Here is a 22,738-nt window from a genome sequence, read left to right on the forward strand (position 1 = left end):
TTACATTTATCCCCATTAAAGCTCATTTGCCATTTATCAGCCCAAGCTTCTAGTTTACATAAATCATCCTGCAATATAAAATTGTCCTCCTCTGTATTGATTACCCTGCAGAGTTTAGTGTCATCTGCAAATATTGAAATTCTACTCTGAATGCCCCATACAGGGTCATTAATAAATATGTTGAAAAGAAGAGGGCCCAATACTGACCCCTGTGGTACCCCACTGCTAACCGCGACCCAGTGCGAGTGTGCTCCATTAATAACCACCCTTTGTTTCCTATCCCTGAGCCAGCTCCTAACCCACGTACACATATTTTCCCCTATCCCCATTATTCTCATTTTATGTATCAACCTTTTGATACACTTTATATTAGGTGTTTCTGCAATTTAATGGCCCAGACCATTGAACTTTGGCTCCACTCCCAAATGTTGGGGTAGTTAAGCAATCTCCATTGGGAGCCGGTAGTTAATCAACAGATAAATATTTATTCGGACATAGTTGAACACAATAGGTTGTATAACCCACATTGGTGTAAACTGGTCACTCATCTACTAGCTTGCAATTTCTTTGAACAACAGAGATCAATTGGCATAAACTGTGGAGAGAAGATGCATGATTTTTTTTATATAACATTATAGTATATTTTTTAAGTAATCCACAAGATATTGTCACTTTTATTAGATGTATAAATGTCTCCTTATGCTGCATGAACAATTAATATTATATTTATTGGTTGATTAACTAGATCAGCTAAATAATTATATGTAAAGGCTTTTGTGGAAATTTCCACCACTGATCACACAGTGGTAAACCCCTCCATGGGCAACCAAGTGGTACTCTGATTCAGATTTGCAGGGCATCATAGAGTCTAACATGGCATCCAACTCTTCTGGTTTGGGTGAACGATTGTGAATTATGCCACACGGGCCCAGCACTGGTCAATGTCCGTTGTTTGCCTTATGACTTGTCATTTAGACACAGCAGAAAATAAAATGAAATGTTTCTACAATCTTTGGCTTATGTAAGGCTGCGTTGTGAGGCAAGGGCCTTGCTGTAGGAGCCCTAATTCTAGGGATCTGCATGGCCCCAGGTTGCAGAGACCCCAATGATGCTTTCTTCTGACATCGAATATTGATATTTGTATAAAATTTGAAAGATAGATAAGTATTAAAATGCATATTTAGCTTTATTAGCTGTTGTCTTCCATTTTGTCTTTCAAATCAATCTTCTGTCTTGCCAATTTATGCATCCTATTGATGAGAAAATATGACAAATATTAGGAGTTTTACAGGAGACCAGTTTTTTATGTGACAAATTCTTCATTGAAACTCATCAGGTTATTTGCGATGCAAATGAATTGTGTTATTCTAACTATACATTTCACATGGAGAACAAAGAAATCGGTGCGGAAGTTCAAAAATTGCCTGAGCGACCGATTCTTAGGGAGGATTACACTCTGCATGACATGGCCACGTTTCTAGTAACATTTCTGGCAAAATGAATGAAAGTAGCGCTTGTTTTTAGGTGAACTACTGGTTCCGGAGGGGAAATTGTAAGTTTGTAAACTAAATTTCACATACAAACATCTGCACTGTTTGGACTTTTTTCATTATTGGTCGCAATCTTTTCTGATAAACATCAAATATGAAAGTACAAAAGAATATTTGTAATAAAAAGTAATAGAATAAAATGGCAAGATTGGAAATGTTAGACATTAAAAAATAAAAATATTCAAGGGGCTACTTCTGTGACAATAGGCACCAGGGTCGGCATCGTGGACTTAAGTTCAGTGTTTCACCTGTAATTAGCAGTCAACCACCTAAAAAAATGCACAGTAATTTATTATAAAAGCACACAAATTGTTGCCATGAAAAGCCGATGCCTATAGATATGTGAGCTGAAGCCCATAAAATACCATAGCGCCTTGGAGCTATTTTAATGATTAAATAAAAGTTTCAACTTACAAAAAGTAAGCATGTTGCTAGTATTGCCGCCTTCATTTTCACATCAAGATCCAAAGAAAAAAGAACATCATATTTAATTGAACAGAAACCTCCCAGTAAAGTAATCCGTCCAACCTCTCTTTTCTCCTGAACTGTCGTTATCTGTAAATGAGACGTTTACATTAAAAAAAAAATGACATACCAGTAGTCACGGGTTTCATCCATTAAGTCACAAAATAGAAATAATTCCAAGCACTTGAAAATGAACAAAAGAAAGTTAGGGCCAGTGGTGTAATTTCAAGCACATGGACAGTATAGCTAAATCTCCAACAGCGCTTTGAATTTACAAAGATCTTTAACCTGTCACCAGGAATAACGCTGTTAACCTGTAGATATGGGGTTAATCTACAGGTTAACAGCATTATGATGCTGTCTGGCACCTGCACATAGCTGAATGCAGCGTGGTAGAAAATTATCTTTATTCTCCCCGCGAGCATTCGGTATTCAGTCATAGAGGCGGGGCAGAGCTGGTACAGTCACCGCTTTGAGTATATAGAGATGCTGAAGTAACTGTATCCCTGGCCCTTACTGACACTGGCTCTACTTTGTGGCTCAGCTGTCAGTCAGTGCCAGGGGCGCAGCCAGGGCCGCATTTAGACAAAGTGGGGCCCTGGGCAAAAGCTTAAAGTGGGGCACCAAATGCTTACATATTGCACCATCACACAAACATTTTGGTTGTATTTACATGCAGTTCAGGCCGCTAAACAAGCACAATCAACAATATTGAAGTCATTCGATGCGTGTTTCTCGACCTCTTTAGGGTATGTGCACACGTTCCAAATGCCCAACTGACTGAGGGTAAGCACAGATGGGTGAGTCTGCAGAGACTCAGGTGCCAAAGGCATACTCTGACTGTACTGTGGTGTTAGGGCAGGAAGAGGAGGGTGAGGACAGAGAGGATGACATTGAGGTAGTAGATCCCACTGGATATCATCCCAGATGTACGGAGCTGGTTAGCTCAGCACAGGAGGTTGAGCAGTAGGAAGAAGATAAGGAGGTTACAATGTGGCTTCCCACATAGTAATGAAATTATATAACCATGACAAGCACTGCATCCTAAGCCCCAACTCTGGCTGCAGCCAGCACTAGTCTCAAGTGTGCAGTTCGCAGGGGCAGCAAGGGTTGCTTAGCCTGAGCCATTTTTGAGACTGCAAAGGATGACGCAACAAATGTTATCTATCAAATTTTAAAAAATCAGTACAGGCGAAAATTGCAATAATTTGACAACACCATGCATGAACCGGCACATGTGTGATCAACATGCCTTAGTGTGGGAATCTCACTGTGCTAAAATGTGGACAAGCGGGCCTTGCCAACCACCTGCCATCCCATCAATCCCATCTGCTGCTTCTTTCTCCATCACCATCCCAAATCTTGTCACACAGGCTTCCGGCCGCGGAAACTCCACTTGTTTACCCCCTACAGTTGGTGTGTATACGAGCCCGTCAGCAGTTATGAATGTGGACATGACTGCTGTTTTTGTGTCATCTAGAACAACACATCTTTCTCAATACACCATAACATCTCTGCCTGCACCATACTCAAAATCCAGCAGTTTGTCCTGTTCTCCAGACTCCACTCTCAGAACAACAGCCAGCCCTCGGTCCTGCAGTTTTGGTTGCATAAAATAATTTTTCCTCCTACACATGCCAAAGCTAAAAGCTTGAACTCCACGATCTCATCATATGGTTTCAGAAAGTTGATGGCCATATCAGTCCACCAGTACCCATTGGCCAGTCACCATTACTTCCCTAAGAAAGCTGTGCCTGCGCTACACCATGTCCCTGACAACATCATCAGTTCCTTGAAAAAATCAATGTCTGCCTTGGTGCATTCCACCACTGACACCTGGATTAGCAAACATGGGAAGGGGTGTTACATCTCACTGACTAGACACTGGATGACTCTGGTGGCTGTGGTAATATGCGGTCAAGGTACTGCTCCACAAGTCTTTGAATCCCCAAGGCTTATGGGACAAACCTTCATATCTAACAGTTCCTCCACTGCTTCTGACTTCTCCACCTCCTCTAGGACTTCCACCTTTGCCCTCAACATCTCTCTTAATCAGACATGCGTTCCAACAGTACAGATAGAGTCCTCCTCACCTCCGCACTGCTCAGTCATGGCTCATCACAATCAGCCAGTGTTCAAATTAATAAATGAATATGCCTTGGAGATCACAGCCACACAGCTCAAGATATGTGGACAGCTATCCAGGGTGAGTTAGAGCAATGGCTTTCTCCACTGAAGCTGGAGCAAGGGAACACTGTATGCGATAACAGTGTAAACCTGGTGGTGGCCCTACCCCGAAGCAACCTCACATATGTGACTTGCATGGCTCATGCCCTCAACCTGGTTGTACTGCAATTTCTCCGCCACTATTCTGGCCTGGATGCACTGCTGCAGAAAGCATGGTAGCTGTGTGCTTACTTCTGCTGATTGCACCATGCAGGTCATCCACTTGCATCACTACAGATGTCTTTACTATTGGTTAACCATTTGATTTGTGATGTTTGACACAGTGGAATTCCACTGTGCTTCCACATGTTACAGAGTGTGGCAACAGCATCGAGCCCTGGTGCAGTGTCCTTTTGCATAGCCTGGACCAACGCAGTATGTACACCGTGCAAATCACGCTTGCGAAGTGGGCACAGATGAAGGACCTCTGCACCCTTCTGCACAGTTTTGATATAGCTACTAAGATGATTATGCCATCATCAGCATCACTATTCCATTCATCTACATGCTGGATAACACTTTGAATAGACTCTGTGAGGAGGTGGTAGTCCCAGAGAAAAAGGTGGAAGCAGAGGAGGACGTGGAAGGGATAACAATATCTCAAATTTCCAGACTGTCATCGCACAGGCAGGTGCATTGGGAGGGTGGCTTACAGTGATTGAGGTGGGGTCATGGTACCAGACAAACTGTTAGTTAAGGTGCAGGAACCAAGGAACAAAAGGAGGAGGAAGAAGTGATCGATACTCAACAGTCAGGTGATGAAGAGGATAATGATCTCCTCTCTGTTATCCATGATTGGCAGGAGAGGACAAAGAAAACAAGTGTGGCTTCTATATTTTACAGTGTAGCCTTCATTATTTAACAAAAAAAACAAACAAATATTCAAAAACACTATAAAGTGATGTTACAACCTCCAAGTTTTCTTATTCATGAGGGTTCCTAGAAGGGATTAGCAGGGCAGGACCCGAAGTCGTGTTCTCCCTGACTCATATCTACATGGTAGAGTCTAAAGAGATTCATTTTTCATATATATATATATATATATATATATATATATATATATATATATATATATATATATATATATACTGTATATATATAAACAAAATAACAGTATAGTACTTGTATTCTATTCAAAATGAGACTTTAAATACATGGTGTTACATTGTTGCGACCAAAAATAACATTATAAGTATAGGTATAAGTATTATTATTATTATTTATTATTAAAGCGCCATTTATTCCATGGCGCTTTACATGTGAGGAGGTGTATACATGATAACAAACAAGTACAATAATCTTAATCAATACAAGTGGAACTCTTTGCCGTATGATGTTTTAATGAGTGATTCATTACTTAAATTTAAGAGGGGACTGTATGCCTTTCTTGAAAAGTATAATGTTACAGGGTATATACACTAGATTTCTTGATAGGGCGTTGATCCAGGGAACTAGTCTGATTGCCATATGTGGAGTCGGGAAGGAATTTTTTTCCCCAATATGGAGCTTACTATTTGCCACATGGTTTTTTTTTGCCTTCCCCTGGATCAACATGTTAGGGCATGTTAGGTTAGGCTATGGGTTGAACTAGATGGACTTAAAGTCTTCCTTCAACCTTAATAACTATAAGTCACGACTGGTACAGTAGGAGAGGGGACCCTGCCCACCAAGGCTCACAATCTACAAGGGATGGGTGAGGATACAGTAGGTGAGGGTAGAGCTGCTTGTGCAGTGATTTGGTCTATCGATGGTTACAGCAGGTTGAAGGCTGTAAGTATAAATATAATTATAAATATAATTCACTCTAATGCTTTATCAAAAATACTAATATCATCTCTACATGAATCAATTCATCACATTAAAAAGCAAAATAAAAAAAAACCTTTTTCTAAAAAATTCAAAAGAAAAAACATTTTTGTTTGAAAAATTCGAAAAAAAGGAAGATTAACCTTTTGTTATTATATTTATTAACCCATGCACAAATGACTGACTTATACGTGACAAACCCATGCACATTCTCTACAACATTAAGTCCATTTGGATATAGGCTTTGTAACCTATATATCCAATAGGACTCCTTACGGTTTAATAATTTGTTCCTATTCTTAGCCCCTTTTGGTATAAGTTCCAGTGGTGTGACCGTGATGCAGAAGCATTTTTTGTGCTTCAGCAGAAGATGACAAGACAGACTATGTTTAACCCCTCTGTGACCTTTGACGTACTATCCCGTCGAGGTGACCTGGGCCTATCTGACCCTTGACGGGATAGTACGTCATAGCCGATCGGCCGCGCTCACGGGGGGAGCGCGGCCGATCGCGGCCGGGTGTCAGCTGCATATCGCAGCTGACATCCGGCACTATGTGCCAGGAGCGGTCACGGAACGCCCCCGGCACATTAACCCCCGGCACACCGCGATCAAACATGATCGCGATGTGCCGGCGATGCAGGGAAGCATCGCGCAGGGAGAGGGCTCCCTGCGGGCTTCCCTGAGCCCCCCGCAGCAACGCGATGTGATCGCGCTGCTGCGAGGGTCTTACCTCCCTCCCTGCCTGCTCCAGACCCGGATCCAAGATGGCCGCGGATCCGGGTCCTGCAGGGAGGGAGGTGGCTTCACAGAAGCCTGCTCAGAGCAGGCACTGTGAAGCAGCCTGCACTTCAATCAGATCGGTGAGCTGTCAGAGTGCTATGCAAACTGGCAGATCACCGATCTGTATTGTCCCCCCCTGGGGCAAAGTAAAAAAGTAAAAAAAAAAATTTCCAAATGTGTAAAAAAAAATAAAAAAAAATATTCCAAAATAATGAAAAAAAAATATATATATTATTCCCATAAATACATTTCTTTACCTAAATATAAAAAAAACAAAACAATAAAAGTACACATATTTAGTATCGCCGCGTCCGTAACGACCCAACCTATAAAACTGGCCCACTCGTTAACCCCTTCAGTAAACACCGTAAGAAAAAAAAAAAAAAAACGAGGCAAAAAACAACGCTTTATTATCATACCGCCGAACAAAAAGTGGAATAACACGCGATCAAAAAGACAGATATAAATAACCATGGTACCGCTGAAAGCGTCATCTTGTCCCGCAAATAACGAGCCACCATACAGCATCATCAGCAGAAAAATAAAAAAGTTATAGTCCTGAGAATAAAGCGATGCAAAAATAATTATTTTTTCCATAAAATAGTTTTTATCGTATAAAAGCGCCAAAACATAAAAAAAATAATATAAATGAGATATCGCTGTAATCGTACTGACCCGAAGAATAAAACTGCTTTATCAATTTTACCAAACGCGGAACGGTATAAACGCCTCCCCCAAAAGAAATTCATGAATAGCTGGTTTTTGGTCATTCTGCCTCACAAAAATCGGAATAAAAAGCGATCAAAAAATGTGACGTGCCCAAAAATGTTACCAATAAAAACGTCAACTCGTCCCGCAAAAAACAAGACCTCACATGACTCTGTGGACCAAAATATGGAAAATTTATAGCTCTCAAAATGTGGTAACGCAAAAAATATTTTTTGCAATAAAAAGCGTCTTTCAGTGTGTGACGGCTGCCAATCATAAAAATCCGCTAAAAAACCCGCTATAAAAGTAAATCAAACCCCCCTTCATCACCCCCTTAGTTAGGGAAAAATAAAAAAAAAGTATTTATTTCCATTTTCCCATTAGGGCTAGGGTTAGGGCTAGGGTTGGGGCTAGGGTTAAGGCTACAGTTAGGGTTGGGGCTAAAGTTAGGGTTAGGGTTGGGGCTAAAGTTACGGTTAGGGTTTAGATTACATTTACGGTTGGGAATAGGGTTGGGATTAGGGTTAGGGGTGTGTCAGGGTTAGAGGTGTGGTTAGGGTTACTGTTGGGATTAGGGTTAGGGGTGTGTTTGGATTAGGGTTTCAGTTATAATTGGGGGGTTTCCACTGTTTCGGCACATCAGGGGCTCTCCAAACGCGACATGGCGTCCGATCTCAATTCCAGCCAATTCTGCGTTGAAAAAGTAAAACAGTGCTCCTTCCCTTCCGAGCTCTCCCGTGTGCCCAAACAGGGGTTTACCCCAACATATGGGGTATCAAAGAATAACATGCACCAAATATGGACCCAGTCAGTGGAAAGAATAGCAGAGAAATGTTATTGATATATATATATTTTATTTAATGGTAAGAATAGAGGTACAATATAAAAACAGTATAAAAAGTGTGAAAAAATCATATATATATATATGTATACTTTTTTAATTTTTTTCACGGGCACATATCAAAAAGGATGTTGCTTTTATAAATACATATTTTGTGTATAATACAATATATCATTGCTTAAGGGCTAGTTTATAAATATATACTGGATATCCCTATCATAGAAATAAATAGATAAATAGAGTAGGGATCACATGCACCATAAAAAGATATATAAAAAGTTATAAAAAGTGAGAATATATAAAAAGATAATTTTTTAAAAAATATATATAGGCAACCATGTGCTTGTAGCATATAAGGAAAAAACGGTGCAAAAGTGTAAATAGTGTCAACTAGTGCAATTACAATGTGCAAAGACAAAATATTTCACAGAGAGGGTGCTAAATGAGCATATGATCCAATACTACTTACATATGAAGCTAGGGAATTATCTCCAGAACCGCCACAAAATTTGATAATGTGCTCCCCGACACGTGTTTCGGACCCAACAAGTTCCTTCGTCAGGGGGTCTCAGCGTACTCAGGACGAATAGAACAACAACCTTTGGGGTCCAATTTCTCCTGTGACCCCTAGGAAAATACAAAACTGGGGGCTAAAAAATAATTTTTGTGGGAAAAAAAAGGATTTTTTATTTTCACGGCTCTGCGTTATAAACTGTAGTGAAACACTTGGTGGGTCAAAGCGCTCACCACACATCTAGATAAGTTCCTTAGGGGGTCTACTTTCCAACATGGTGTCACTTGTGCGGGGCTTCTACTGTTTAGGTACATTAGGGGCTCTGCAAACGCAATGTGACGCCTGCAGACCATTCCATCTAAGTCTGCATTCCAAATGGCGCTCCTTCACTTCCGAGCCCTTCCATGCATCCAAACGGTGGTTTCCCCCCACATATGGGGTATCAGCGCACTCAGGACAAATTGGACAACAACTTTTGGGGTCCAATTTCTCCTGTTACCCTCGGGAAAATACAAAACTGGGGGCTGAAAAATAATTTTTGTGGGAAAAAATTTTTGTTTTATTTTTACGGCTCTGCATTATAAACTTCTGTGAAGCCCTTGGTGGGTCAAAGCGCTCATCACACATCTAGATAAGTTCCTTAGGGGGTCTACTTTCCAACATGGTGTCACTTGTGGGGGGTTTCTACTGTTTACGTACATTAGGGGCTCTGCAAACGCAATGTGACGCCTGCAGACCATTCCATCTAAGTCTGCATTCCAAATGGCGCTCCTTCCTTTCCGAGCCCTCCCATGCGCCCAAACAGTGGTTCTCCCCACATATGGTATATCATCGCATTCAGGACAACTTGGACAACAGATTTTGGGGTCCAATTTCTCCTGCTACCCTCGGGAAAATACAAAACTGGGGGCTAAAAAAATAATTTTTCTTATTTATGAGGGTTCGTAGAAGGGATTAGCAGGGCGGGACCCAAAATGCCAACATTGCTACCACACTTGGCATCAGATCAGTAGATCATTATTTATCATTAATATCTGGATTGCGGGAGGAACAAAATAATTTCTGTTGGAAGCGTTGAAATTTATATTAACACACATCTTTGAGAACCAGGGTAAATTCTACTTACAGCACCTCGGTACAGCGATGGGGACTCGGGTAGCTCCAAGTTTTGCTAATCTTTTCATGGGGCGTTTCAAGTCCTCATCGCTGTTGTATGCATCCGAATACAAAGAAAACATATCACTATACTGTAGATATATAGATGATATGATCATTTTCTGGGTCGGGAAGAAGCCTGTAAATTAATAGATTCCCTTAATAGCAATAACTTGGGCATTTCCTTTACATCATGCATCAGAAGGGACAAAATGGTGTTCCTGGACCTGGAATTAGGACGTAAAGCAGGGAAAATTAGAAGAAAAACGCACTTCAAAAGCTGTGATACGAATGGCTACGTGGACTTTAGAAGTGCGCAATATAAAAAAGTGGAAAACTAATGTACCATTCAGTCAGTTTTTAATGATCCAAAAAAACTGTACAAACACCAAAGATTGTGACCCAATCAGCAATACTGAAGAAAAGGTTCAGGGATAAGAATTATCCAGAAAAATTAATCGAGGCAGCATACAGAAAGAATTTGGACAAAGAACAGGAGGATTGTCTCCCAAGTAAGAAGGAAAAAGATTGTAATGCAGAGGAAAGTAGAGGGAAAGAACGGACAGCAAAAAATGAGGAGAATAAGAGAAATATTTGGAAGTTTAATTTTATAGCAACTTATAATAAAGAGAATGTATTGATAAGAAGAATTTTAAATAAATATTGGTATATTTAAAAAAAAAGATGTGATTTTTGGGAAAATGCTTCCGAGGCAACCAAGAATAACTTTTAGGAGAGGGGCGACAGTGAAAAAATATTGTAGCTCGGAGTAAATTAAGATAGGTTGCAAAAATAAAAAATATGATAGGAAACAATACCAATGTGAATGGGGGGAAGGTAAATACAGGAGTATATAGATGCTCTTCAAACAAATGTAAATGTTGTAAGATCATTAACCATGGAGCAAGGAGTATTCGATCAAATACTACTGGGGAAACAATTAAGATTAAACAGAGACTCACATGTAGAACGGATTTTGTCATCTACGTAGTGACTTGCAGATGCGGGCTCCAATACGTGGGTCGAACTTCCCAGGAATTGAGCGCCTGGATGAATACAGTAATTACTGCTATAATGCAAAGAACCGGCAGATTAACCCCTTCACCCCCAAGGGTGGTTTGCACGTTAATGACCGGGCCAATTTTTACAATTCTGACCACTGTCCCTTTATGAGGTTATAACTCTGGAACGCTTCAACGGATCTTGGCGATTCTGACACTGTTTTCTCGTGACATATTGTACTTCATGATAGTGGCAAAATTATTTTGATATTATCTGCATTTATTTGTGAAAAAAAATGGAAATTTGGCAAAACAATTTAAAATTTTGCAATTTTCCAACTTTGAATTTTTATGCCCTTAAATCACAGAGATATGTGATGCAAAATACTTAAAGGGAACCTGTCACCTGAATTTGGCGGGACCGATTTTGGGTCATATGGGCGGGGTTTTGAGGTGTTTGATTCACCCTTTCCTTACCTGCTGGCTGCATGCTGGCCGCAATATTGGATTGAAGTTCATTCTCTGTCCTCCGGAGTACACGCCAGCGCAAGGCAATATTGCCTTGCGCAGGCGTGTACTCCAGAGGACAGAGAATGAACTTCAATCCAATATTGCAGCCAGCATGCAGCCAGCGGGTAAGGAAAGGGTGAATCAAACACCAAAAAACCCCGCCCATATGACCCAAAATCGGTCCCGCCAAATTCAGGTGACAGGTTCCCTTTAATAAGTAACATTTCCCACATGTCTGCTTTGCATCAGGACAAGTTTTGGAACCAACATTTTTTTATATTAGGGAATTATAAGGGTTAAAATTGAATTTCTCATTTTTGCAACACCATTTTTTTTTAGGGACCACATCACATTTGAAGTCATTTTGAGGGGTCTATATGATAGAAAATAACTAAGTGTGACACCATTCTAAAAACTGTACCCCTCAAGGTGCTCAAAACCTCATTCAAAAAGTTTATTAACCCTTCAGGTGTTTCACAGGAATTTTTGGAATGTTTTAAAAAAAAGAACTTTTAACTTTTTTTCACAAAAAATTTAATTCAGCTCCAATTTCTTTTATTGTATCAAGGGTAACAGGAGAAAATGGACCACAAAAGTTGTTGTACAATTTGTTCTGAGTACAACAATACTCCATATGTGGGGGTAAACCACTGTTTGGGAGCATGGCAGAGCTCGGAAGGGAAGGAGCACCGTTTGACTTTTCAATGCAAAATTGACTGGAATTGAGATGGGATGCCATGTTGTGTTTGGAGAGCCCCTGATGTGCCTAGTCATTGAAACTCCCCACCAATGACACCATTTTGGAAAGTAGACCCCCTAAGGAACTTATCTAGATGTGTGGTGAGCACTTTGACCCACCAAGTGCTTCACAGAAGTTTATAATGCAGAGCCGTAAAAATAAAAAATCATATTTTTTCACAAAAATGATTTTTTAGCCCTCAGTTTTGTATTTTCCCCAATGGTAACAGGAGAAATTGGACCCCAAAAGTTGTTGTCCAATTTGTCCTGAGTACACGGATACCCCATATGTGGGGGGAACCATCTTTTGGGTGCATGGCAGAGCTCGGAAGGGAAGGAGCACCGTTTGGAATGCAGACTTAGATGGATTAGTCTGCAGGCATCATATTGCATTTGCAGAGCCCCTGATGTACCTAAACAGTAGAAACCCCTCACAAGTGACCCTATGCTGTAAACTAGACCCCCAAGGAACTTATCTAGATGTATTGTGAGAACTTTGCACCCCAAGTGTTACTTTACAGTTTATAACGCATTGCAGTGAAAATAAAAAATATTTTTTTCCCACAAAAATGTTTTTTTAGTCCCCCAAAGTTTTATTTTCCCAAGGGTAACAAGCTTTGGAAGGGCTTGGAAGGGAAGGAGTACTGTTTTACTTTTTCAACGCAGAATTGGCTGGAATTGAGATAGGACGCCATATCGCGTTTGGAGAGCCCTTGATGTGCCTAAACAGTGGAAGTCCCCAATTCTAACTGAAACTCTAACCCAAACACACCCTTAACCCTAATCCCAACCCTAACCATAACCCTAACCACACACCTAACACGAACATGCCCCTAACCCTAATCCCAACAACACCTTTAACCCCAACACACCCTTAATCCCAACCCTAACCTCACCCCTAACCCTAATCCCAACCCTAACCACACCCGTAACTCCAACACACCCTTAATCCCAACCATAACCCTAACTACACCCCTAACCCTGACATACCCCTAACCCTAATCCCAACTGTAAATGTAATCCAATCCCTAACCCTAACTTTAGCCCCAACCCCAACCCTAACTTTAGCCCCAACCCTAACCTTAGCCCCAACCCTAACCCTTACTTTAGCCCCAACCCTAACTGTAGCCCTAACCCCAACTCTAGTCCTAGCCCTAACCCTAGCCCCAACCCTAACCCTAGCCCCAACCCTAACCCTAGCCCAAACCCTAACCCTAGCCCCATCCCTAACCCTAGCCCAATCCCTAACCTTAGCCCCAACCCTAGCCCCAGCCCTAACCCTAGCCCCAACCCTAACACTAATGGGAAAATGGAAATAAACACATTTTTAAAAATTTTATTATTTTTCCCTAACTAAGGGGTGATGAAGGGGGTTTAATTTACTTTTATAGCGGGTTTTTTAGTGGATTTTTATGATTGGCAGCCGTCACACACTAAAAGACGCTTTTTATTGCAAGAAATAGCTTTTGCGTCTCCATATTTTGAGAGATATAATTTTTCCATCTTTTGGTCCACAGAGTCATGTGAGGTCTTGTTTTTTGCAGGACGAGTTGATGTTTTTATTGGTACCATTTTCAGGCATGTCACATTTTTTGATCGCTTTTTATTCCAATTCTTGTGAGGCAGAATGACCAAAAAACAGCTATTCATGAATTTCTTTTGTGGGCGCGTTTATACTATTCCACATTTGGTAAGATTGATAAAGCAGTTTTATTTTTCAGGTCAGTACGATTACAGGGATACATCATTTATATCATTTGTTTATGTTTTGGCGCTTTTATACGATAAAAACTATTTTATATAAAAAATAATTTTTGCATCACTTTATTCTGAGGGCTATAACTTTTTATTTTTTTCGTTGATGATGCTGTATGGTGGCTCATTTTTTGAGGGGCAAGATGATGTTTTCAGCGATACCATGGTTATTTATATCTGTCTTTTTGATCGCGTGTTATTCCACTTTTCGTTTGGTGGTATGATAATAAAGCGCTATTTTTTGCATCGGTTTTTTTTTACGGTGATCAATGAAGGGGTTAACTAGTGGGACAGTTTTATAGGTCGGGTCGTTACGGACACGGCGATACTAAATATGTGTACTTTTAGTGTTTTTTTAATTAAAGAAATGTATTTATGGGAACAATATTTTTTTTTTCTTCATTTAGGAATTATTATTTGTTTTTTTACGTGTAAATATTTGTTTTTAAACTTTATAACATTGCCTCGGGGGGGGGGGCATTATGTTTTAGGGTCAAATCGCTGATCTGACACTTTGCAGTGCACTGTGTCAGATCAGGAATCACACAGGCACTGCAGGGAGGCTTCCCGGCGCCTGCTCTGAGCAGGCGCTTGGAAGCCACCTCCCTGCAGGACCCGGAAGGTCCCCCGCGGCAATTTTGGATCCGAGCCTGTAGGGAGGAGGAGATAGGAGACCCTCGGAGCAATGCGATCACATCGCTTTACTCCGGGGGTCTCAAGGAAGCACGCAGGGAGCCCCCTCAACGCACGATGCTTCCCTATGCCACCGGTACACTACGATCATGTTTGATCACAGTGTGCCAGGAGTTAATGCGCCGGGAGTGGTCCGTGACCGCTCCTGGCACATAGTGCCGGATGTCAGCTGTAATAATCAGCTGACACCCAGCCGTGATTATATATGACGTACTATCCCATCACTGGGAATTAAGTCCCAGATCACCTCGACGGGATAGTACGTCATATGGAATTAAGGGGTTAAATAGGGTCACAGACAAAGAAATAGTTCAATCAGACCTATGAACCAATAGTAACCTTAGGGGTGTGAACAGAAATGTGAAACTTCCCCACCCATCAGTGTTACCTGATCACCATTACACAGGATATATAGAACAAGATGAAGACCATGTACTCAAAATGAATACCACAGGCAAGGAAAATGGATTCTGTTCTCTCACACCCTTCAGGTGCTTTCCAGCAATTAAAGCACCATTGAAGGAAAAAAATGAAATTTTACTTTTTACAACAAAAATGCTACTTTAGTCTAAAATGTTGTATTCTCACAAGGGTAACAGCAGAAAATACACCATACTATTTTTTGAACAATTTCTCCTGAGTACGTCGATACCCCATATGTGGGGGAAAAGCACTGTTTGGGTGCAGGGTTCAGAGGGGAAGGATAACTATTTGATTTTAGGAGCACAAGATTGTCTGGAATATATAGTGAATGCCTTGCTATGTTTGGAGAGCCCCTGATGTGCCTGAACAGCGGAAATCCCCAACAATTAACACCATTTTGGAAACTAGACCCCTCAACTAATTTATCAAGATGTGTCTTGAGCACGTTGACCTCCCAGGTGCTTCACAGAATTTTATTACGTTGACCTGTGAAAATAAGAAATCTCTAATTTTTCTTACAAAATGTTATTTATGCGAACTATTTAATTAAATTACAGAAAGCGTGTTCAATACTTTTTCCTGTGTCATTTCTCATTATTACACATAACTTACTTTATGGACATCTATGATTTGATTTATTTGCCTGTGTGGATTGTTTGGGTTGTTACTAGGGTTGAGCGACCTTTACTTTTATAGGATCGGGTCGGGTTTCACGAAACCCGACTTTTTCAAAAGTCGGGTCGAGTGAAATCGGCCGATCCTATAAAAAAGTCGGGGTCGGGGTCGGCCAAAACTCGAAACCCAATGCAGTGCATTGGGTTTCCAATGGTTCCCAGGGTCTGAAGGAGCGGAAACTCTCCTTCAGGCCCTGGGATCCATATTTAAGTGTAAAATAAAGAATTTATTTTACACTAACCGGGAACCTTCCTTCCTTAGAATCAGCCTTCCAAGACCTTGCGGTGACGTCGCGGTGACGTCGCGGCTTGTGATTGGTCGCGCGGCCCCCATGTGACCGCTCGCGCGACCAATCACAAGCCGCGACGTCACCGTGACGTCACTGAAGGCCCTGGAAGGGCTGATTCTTAGGAAGGAAGGCTGCCGGAACGAAGCCGAGGGTGAGTATATTCCTACTAGGTATATACTCACCCTCGGACACGCCCTGCTTCTTTCCGACAGCCTTCCTTCCTAAGAATCAGCCCTTCCAGGGCCTTCGGTGACGTCACGGTGATGTTGCGGCTTGTGATTGGTCGCGCGAGCGGTCACATGGGGGCCGTGTGACCAATCACAAGCCGCGACGTCACCGCGACGTCACCGCAAGGTCCTGGAAGGCTGATTCTAAGGAAGGAAGGTTCCCGGTTAGTACCAGGGCCCATCAGAGGGTAAGTATAGCGATATTTTTTATTTTAATTCTTTATTTTACACTTAAATCTGAATTCCGATACCAATTCCCGATATCTTAAACATATCGGGAATCGGTATCGGAATTCCGATTCCAGATTCAGAAGATCGCCGACCTCATGGCCGACCCCACACAGGGGTCGGGTCGGGTTTCATGAAACCCGACTTTGCCAAAAGTCGTCGACTTCTGAAAATTGCCGACCCGTTTCGCTCAACCCTAGTTGTTACCAGCATATAGTGAGAATTTTATGTCAATAGCATCTTTGAATTTGGAAATTAGTGATGTTTTCAATACTTATTTCACCTGCTGTATGTATACACACTGTAAGAGGGCCGCCGGACAAGTCCTTAAGGAGAGATATGTGTCATCGTGGCTGTTAGCTGCGGTGATGTGAGCTTGGAAGTATGCTCCAGCACCTATAGTGCTGAGAGAGTTATTTGGGCAATTCCAGGGCCGGGTTTTACGAGCGGTCATAAGAGGTGGGTGGGAATGACCACTCACATATCCTAACCCCAAGGGCATGGTTTGGCAGATAAAATGGAGGTCGAGTCTCTCATTCAATGTCTGTCGCTGGAGGTGTGGAGACCTCCAGTGTGTGTTACTGAAGACACTGATCTCAGCGGGTGGTGCTATATGGACTGTTTACTTGCAGTTTGTGTTCACCTTCAGTGTGTGTTGCTAAAGGCACTGACCTGAGTGGGCCGACCTGCACCATATAGACTATCTGTTTTCAGTTTGTTTTTCACTTTGTGCCTGACAAGGCTCTGCTTTGTTTTGCCACCCAGAGCGGTTTATGAAGTTAAATAAAATTGCCTGGACTTTGTATGAAAACCGCCTCCAGTGCCTACTTCAAGAGCAGCTGATGCTAAGTACACATTAGCGTATCTGTGTGCAGCGTATCATCTGCATGCACAAACGCATGCCAAAACACATTCAAATGCATGGTTACGCTGTGTTTTTTATCCGCCTCAGCTTACGCATGACGCCAAAAAAAATGCTGCACGTGCATGCGTTTGTATGCGTTTGAGTTGTTTCTGCACATGCGTTCGAAATTTCCATGAATTTTGGTTTGTGGCAAATGCCGTTCCAGGAGAATTTCCTTGACAAAAGCCACACACAATGGGTGTCTCTCATGGGGACTCTGTATATAGACCCTATACAGATGAAATCATCATCTTTTGCTGCTCTATCCACCTGCAAGATGGATCGTGGCATGGAGAGCTTCTATCGTAATCTGGATTTGGCATTGAAATTGGCTTTTGCCTTTGCTGTGGCTTGTGAAGAAGAAAGAGGAAGAGAAAGACTGAGAAGATGTCGTCCGTGTTACTGGCAACACCCCATCGTTGAAGTCCGAGAGAGCCGTGGAGCCTACCACTCGTTGTACACCCAGCTGCGTGAAAACCCAGAGAAGTTTTTTGACTACACGAGGATGTCAGATCAGATGACTTGCTTCGATGACTTGCTGCCACGTGTCCAAAGATCATTGGACGTGTCCAAAGATCAACCATTGTAGGCATTTACTACAGGCCGCCTGTGCAAGCTGAAGATATGGATGAACTCTTTATGCATCAAATAGCCAAGTTCTCCAAAAAATATGACATAGTTGTCATGGGAGATTTCAACTATCCAGATATTTGTTGGGAATCTTGCTCAGGCAAAACTAACAGGTCAAACAAATTCTTATCCTCTCTTGCTCACAATTTTATCTTCCAAAAGGTAGGAGAGAAAACAAGGGGATCTGCTACCTTGGATCTAATCCTTTTAAACAGGGAGGAAATGGTTGAGGTGGTAAGAGTGGGTGGGACCCTTGGAGGTAGTGACCATGCTATTTTAAAATTTTGGATAACTGGAGGAGGAATACCTGTGAAGACTCAGACATCTAGATTAGATTTCAGAAAGACAGATTTTAAGGGACTCAGAAAGAGAATTGGAGGGATCCAATGGCTGGATATCTAAAGGACAAAAATGTCCAGGAAAGATGGGAAATCTTGAAAAATGAGATTCTCAAAGAACAATTGTTAACAATTCCAAAAAGAGGGAAGAATAGGAAGCATTTTAGGAAACCAGGATGGATGAACACAGAACTTAAACACATGCTAAAAAGGAAGAAAGAAATGTTTATCAAATGGAAAGAAGGATGCACAGCTAAAGAAGAATATAATGTTGTCTGCAGAACCTGCAGGGCACAAATCAGATTAGCTACATCTGATAATGAATTAAGGCTTGCAAGAGGCGTCAAAAGCAATAAAAAAGGATTTGGGGGATATGTCAAAAGCAAAAGCAAAGTCAAAGATGCTATTGGATTTTTACAGGATGAAAATGATGAAATGGTAAGAAAGGATGTTGAGAAGGCAGAACTTTTAAATTCCTATTTTGCATCTGTTTTCTCTCAGAAAGAAAATGTAACATCAACTGATTTATACTGTCCTATTAAGGGAATAGAAGAATCTAGGATATCTATAAACAGAGAGATAGTGAGGAAACACTTAGCTAACATAAATTAATTCAAGTCTCCGGGGCCAGATGAATTACACCCCAGAGTACAGAAGGAGATAGCAGAAGAAATTTTTGAACCACTCTCCATAATCTTTGAAAATTCTTGGAGAACAGAAGTCTCAGAAGACTGGAGAAGAGCAAATGTTGTTCCTATTTTCAAAAAGGTAAAGAAGGTGGACTCAGGGAACTATAGGCCAGTGAGTCTGACGTCTATACCAGCAAAGATCTTTGAACAAATTATTAAACAACATGTATGCAAGTACCTGGATAAGAATGAAGTGATTAAACAGGGTCAGCATGGGTTTGTAACCAATAGGTCATGTCAGACTAACTTAATTTCCTTCTATGACAGAATCACTGATTGGGTGGATCAGAGAAATGCTGTAGATATAGTATATCTTGACTTCAGCAAAGCATTTGACAAAGTATCTCACACAATCCTTATTGAAAAAATGACAAAGTATGGAATGGACAAGGCAACAGTTAGGTGGCTTCATAACTGGCTTAGTGATCAGACCCAAAGAGTGGTCGTAAATGGCTGCGCATCCAGTTGGAAGAATGTCTCAAGTGGGGTACCTCAGGGCTCTGTCCTGGGCCCTGTACTGTTCAACATTTTTATCAATTAGCTGAAGGAATTGAGAGTAAACTGATTAAATTTGCTGATGACACAAAGCTAGGAGGGATAGCCAATACTAGAGAAGAGAGAGAGAAGATTCAAAAAGATATAAATAAACTGGAGCAGTGGCATCAACTAACAGAATGATTTTTAACAGAGAAAAATGCAAAGTACTACATCCGGGCAATAAGCAACAGCACATGTGAAAAAGACTTGGGTATACTAATAGATCACAGACTGAACATGAGTCAACAGTGTGAAGCGGCAGCAAAAAGGGTAAATACAATTCTGGGATGTATTAACAGAAGCATACAGTCTAGATCACATGAAGTCATTATTGCCCTTTACTCCTCTTTGGTTAGACCTCATCTGGAATACTGTGTCCAGTTTTGGGCACCACATTTTAAAAAAGACATCAACAAACTGGAGCACGTTCAGAGAAGAGCAACCAGAATGGTGTCTGGTCTGTAAACCATGTCCTATGAGGAACGTTTACAGGATTTGGGAATGCTTAGCTTGCAAAAAAGAAGACTGAGAGGAGACTTAATAGCTGTCTACAAATATCTCAAGGGCTGTCACATTGTACAAGGATCATCTATATTCTCATTTGCACAAGGAAAGACTAGAAGACTGAATGGGAGGAGACACAGATTAGATATTAGAAAAAACTTTTTGATAGTTAGGGTGATCAATGAGCGGAACAGGCTGCCACGAGAGGTGGCGAGTTCTCCTTCAATGAATGTCTTTAAACAGAGGCCGGACAGACATCTGTCTGGAATGATTTAGTGAATCCTGCTTTGAGCAGGGGGTTGGAGTACATGACCCAGGAGGTGCCTTCCATCTCTTACATTCTATGATTCTATGATCCATCACCAGGCAGGACACACAAATACGTCGAGCAATTCCTGCTGAAGAATGTCTGTTGGTGACCCTGAGGTATGTAATTTTGAAAAACAAACACCACGTTAGTATTATTGTTAGAAAAGCCATGTACTTATTTTTTTTCCATTTTCTGTTTGGCAGATTCCTGGCTACCGGAGAGACCTTATCATCTCTACATTTTCAATTCTGAATTGGAGTGCCCACCCTTTCTGGGATTGTTGGTGACACCTGCCGTGCTTTATGTGATGTTCTGCATGCAGAATTCCTCCCCCAACCCACAACTGAACTGTGGCTGGAAAATGCTGCAAAATTCAAGGACATTTGTAATGTTCCAAACTGTGTGGGGGCTGTGGACGGCAAACACATTTGCATTATGAAACCTGCTGGAAGTGGATCCGAGTATTTAAATTACAAAAAATACTTTTCAAACGTGTGTCAAACTCATAAAACCATATTCGAGTCAAGACTTGAATCACATCAAAAGGATTTTCAACTACCGACTGACAAGGGCACGAAGAACTGTGGAGTGTTCCATTGGTTTGCTGGCATCGAAATGGCACATTTTGGGAATACCAATCAATCTAAAAACTGAGAACATTGATGATGTGGCCAAAGCATGTGTTGTTATGCACAATTACATCCTGGCAAAAGAGCGACAAAAATTAGAACTTGATGAAACTCTTGCTAGCACTTTGCAGGATTACCCTCTGAGGACTACAGTGGAAGTTGCCCAGATGAGGGATAAGTTTGATGATTACTTTGTTTTGGATATTGGACGAGTGGCATGGAAAGACGATATGGTTTAATACACTTGTAATGTACTTGTAATGATTGCTGACTTTACTACTAATAAAACACCTCCAGTGAAACACCCATTACTACTACACTCACCAATACAATACACACGTGTGTGTTTCACACAAATAAAACACAGGGATTGTGCAAACAAAATAAACATTTTATTTACCAACAACAAACAACTGTTTATTTTCCATTAACCAACAATTGGATTTATGTTCGGGGTCTGTCTGACGGCGAGATATTGTGGACCTTGGGGGTGTTGAGCTATGATGATTGTGTGGTAGTTAGAACACAGTTATACCATAAATTCAGAGAATACAATATTCTATATTCACCACAGTGTCTATATTTAACCAATATTTGGTATACTGTGTAAATGAGTGGCCACCGCCACCTAGTGGAGACAAAAACCCAGACCCCTATATATGGATAACCAGAGAGTACCAGAACAAGGGGCTATGTTTAAAATTGTATTTTATTCAATATATTCTGACAATAACAGATTAAAATGTTTAAAATCAATATTTAAATACAGGACAAAAAATGATAGCATGTATTATGCCGGCCAATTAAATTAATACTCCCCAATTCTCACTGCTTTTATATGAGGGATAAACTAAAGTGCAAAATGTGCTAAAAATCCATATATAAAAAACCCCAATGGAACACCCTATAATTTAGAATGGGGTTGCAAATGGCAAAAAAGTGTAACAGTGCTCACAATTCTGTGCTAAAAAGTGGCATACAAAAAGTGCATAGTGTTATGGCCAAACATCAGCCAATATAAAGCAGCCAAATGTGCAAAATAAGCAAAGAACGCTATCGCATAATGTGCAAAGCGAGCCTGGGAGGACTATCAAATTTATAGGTTAATACCTGGTAAGTGGCCGTGTCCTGAATCCACGCACCCCAACGCGCGTTTCGGATTCCTTCCTTCGTCAGGGGGTGTGGTAGTCGATGATGAAAGGGTTACAGGGGAAGGGGAAATAAATTGCAGGATTGGATCAGAGATGGGACTGGACACATTGGGAGTAGACGACACATTAGGAGTAGAATCTTGGGAAGGGATAGACATATTGGAAGGGAGAGACACAAGGGAAGGTAGTGACATATTTGACAACAGAGACACATTGGGAGGTGAGGATGGAGGTGGTGGGTGCAGTTTTGACCAACATTTTTTGCTCCGGATCTTCATTTTCTTGTGCTGAGCTGAGTCACTAGTGGTAGTCTGTATTTTTGTAGGTACCTATGATTTTCTTGCTTGGCTGAGTGGTAGTGGTGGCTTCTGTAGCAGTATGTTGGCATGCTGCTGGACTGGGCAGAGTGGTGGATGCTGAATGCTGGCATGGTGCTGGACTGGGCAGCTTGGTGGATGCTG

General features: G+C 41.3%; 1 protein-coding gene across 1 annotated transcript in view; it reads right to left on the bottom strand.

Annotated features, from left to right (window-relative positions):
• Positions 1-467: 467 nt before the first annotated feature.
• LOC143810071 (phospholipid scramblase 1-like) overlaps positions 468-22,738 on the bottom strand; it is a 54,214-nt gene continuing 31,943 nt past the window's right edge. The window contains exons 7-8 of the mRNA XM_077292957.1: positions 1,965-2,105; positions 468-1,250 (exon numbers count right to left, since the gene is read on the bottom strand). Of these exons, the coding sequence (XP_077149072.1) occupies positions 1,242-1,250; positions 1,965-2,105 (150 nt within the window). The 3' untranslated portion in view covers positions 468-1,241. The remainder of the gene's footprint in view (positions 1,251-1,964; positions 2,106-22,738) is intronic.

The sequence above is a fragment of the Ranitomeya variabilis genome, chromosome 2 (genome assembly GCF_051348905.1).
Source record: "Ranitomeya variabilis isolate aRanVar5 chromosome 2, aRanVar5.hap1, whole genome shotgun sequence".
NCBI classification, from domain to species: domain Eukaryota; kingdom Metazoa; phylum Chordata; class Amphibia; order Anura; family Dendrobatidae; genus Ranitomeya; species Ranitomeya variabilis.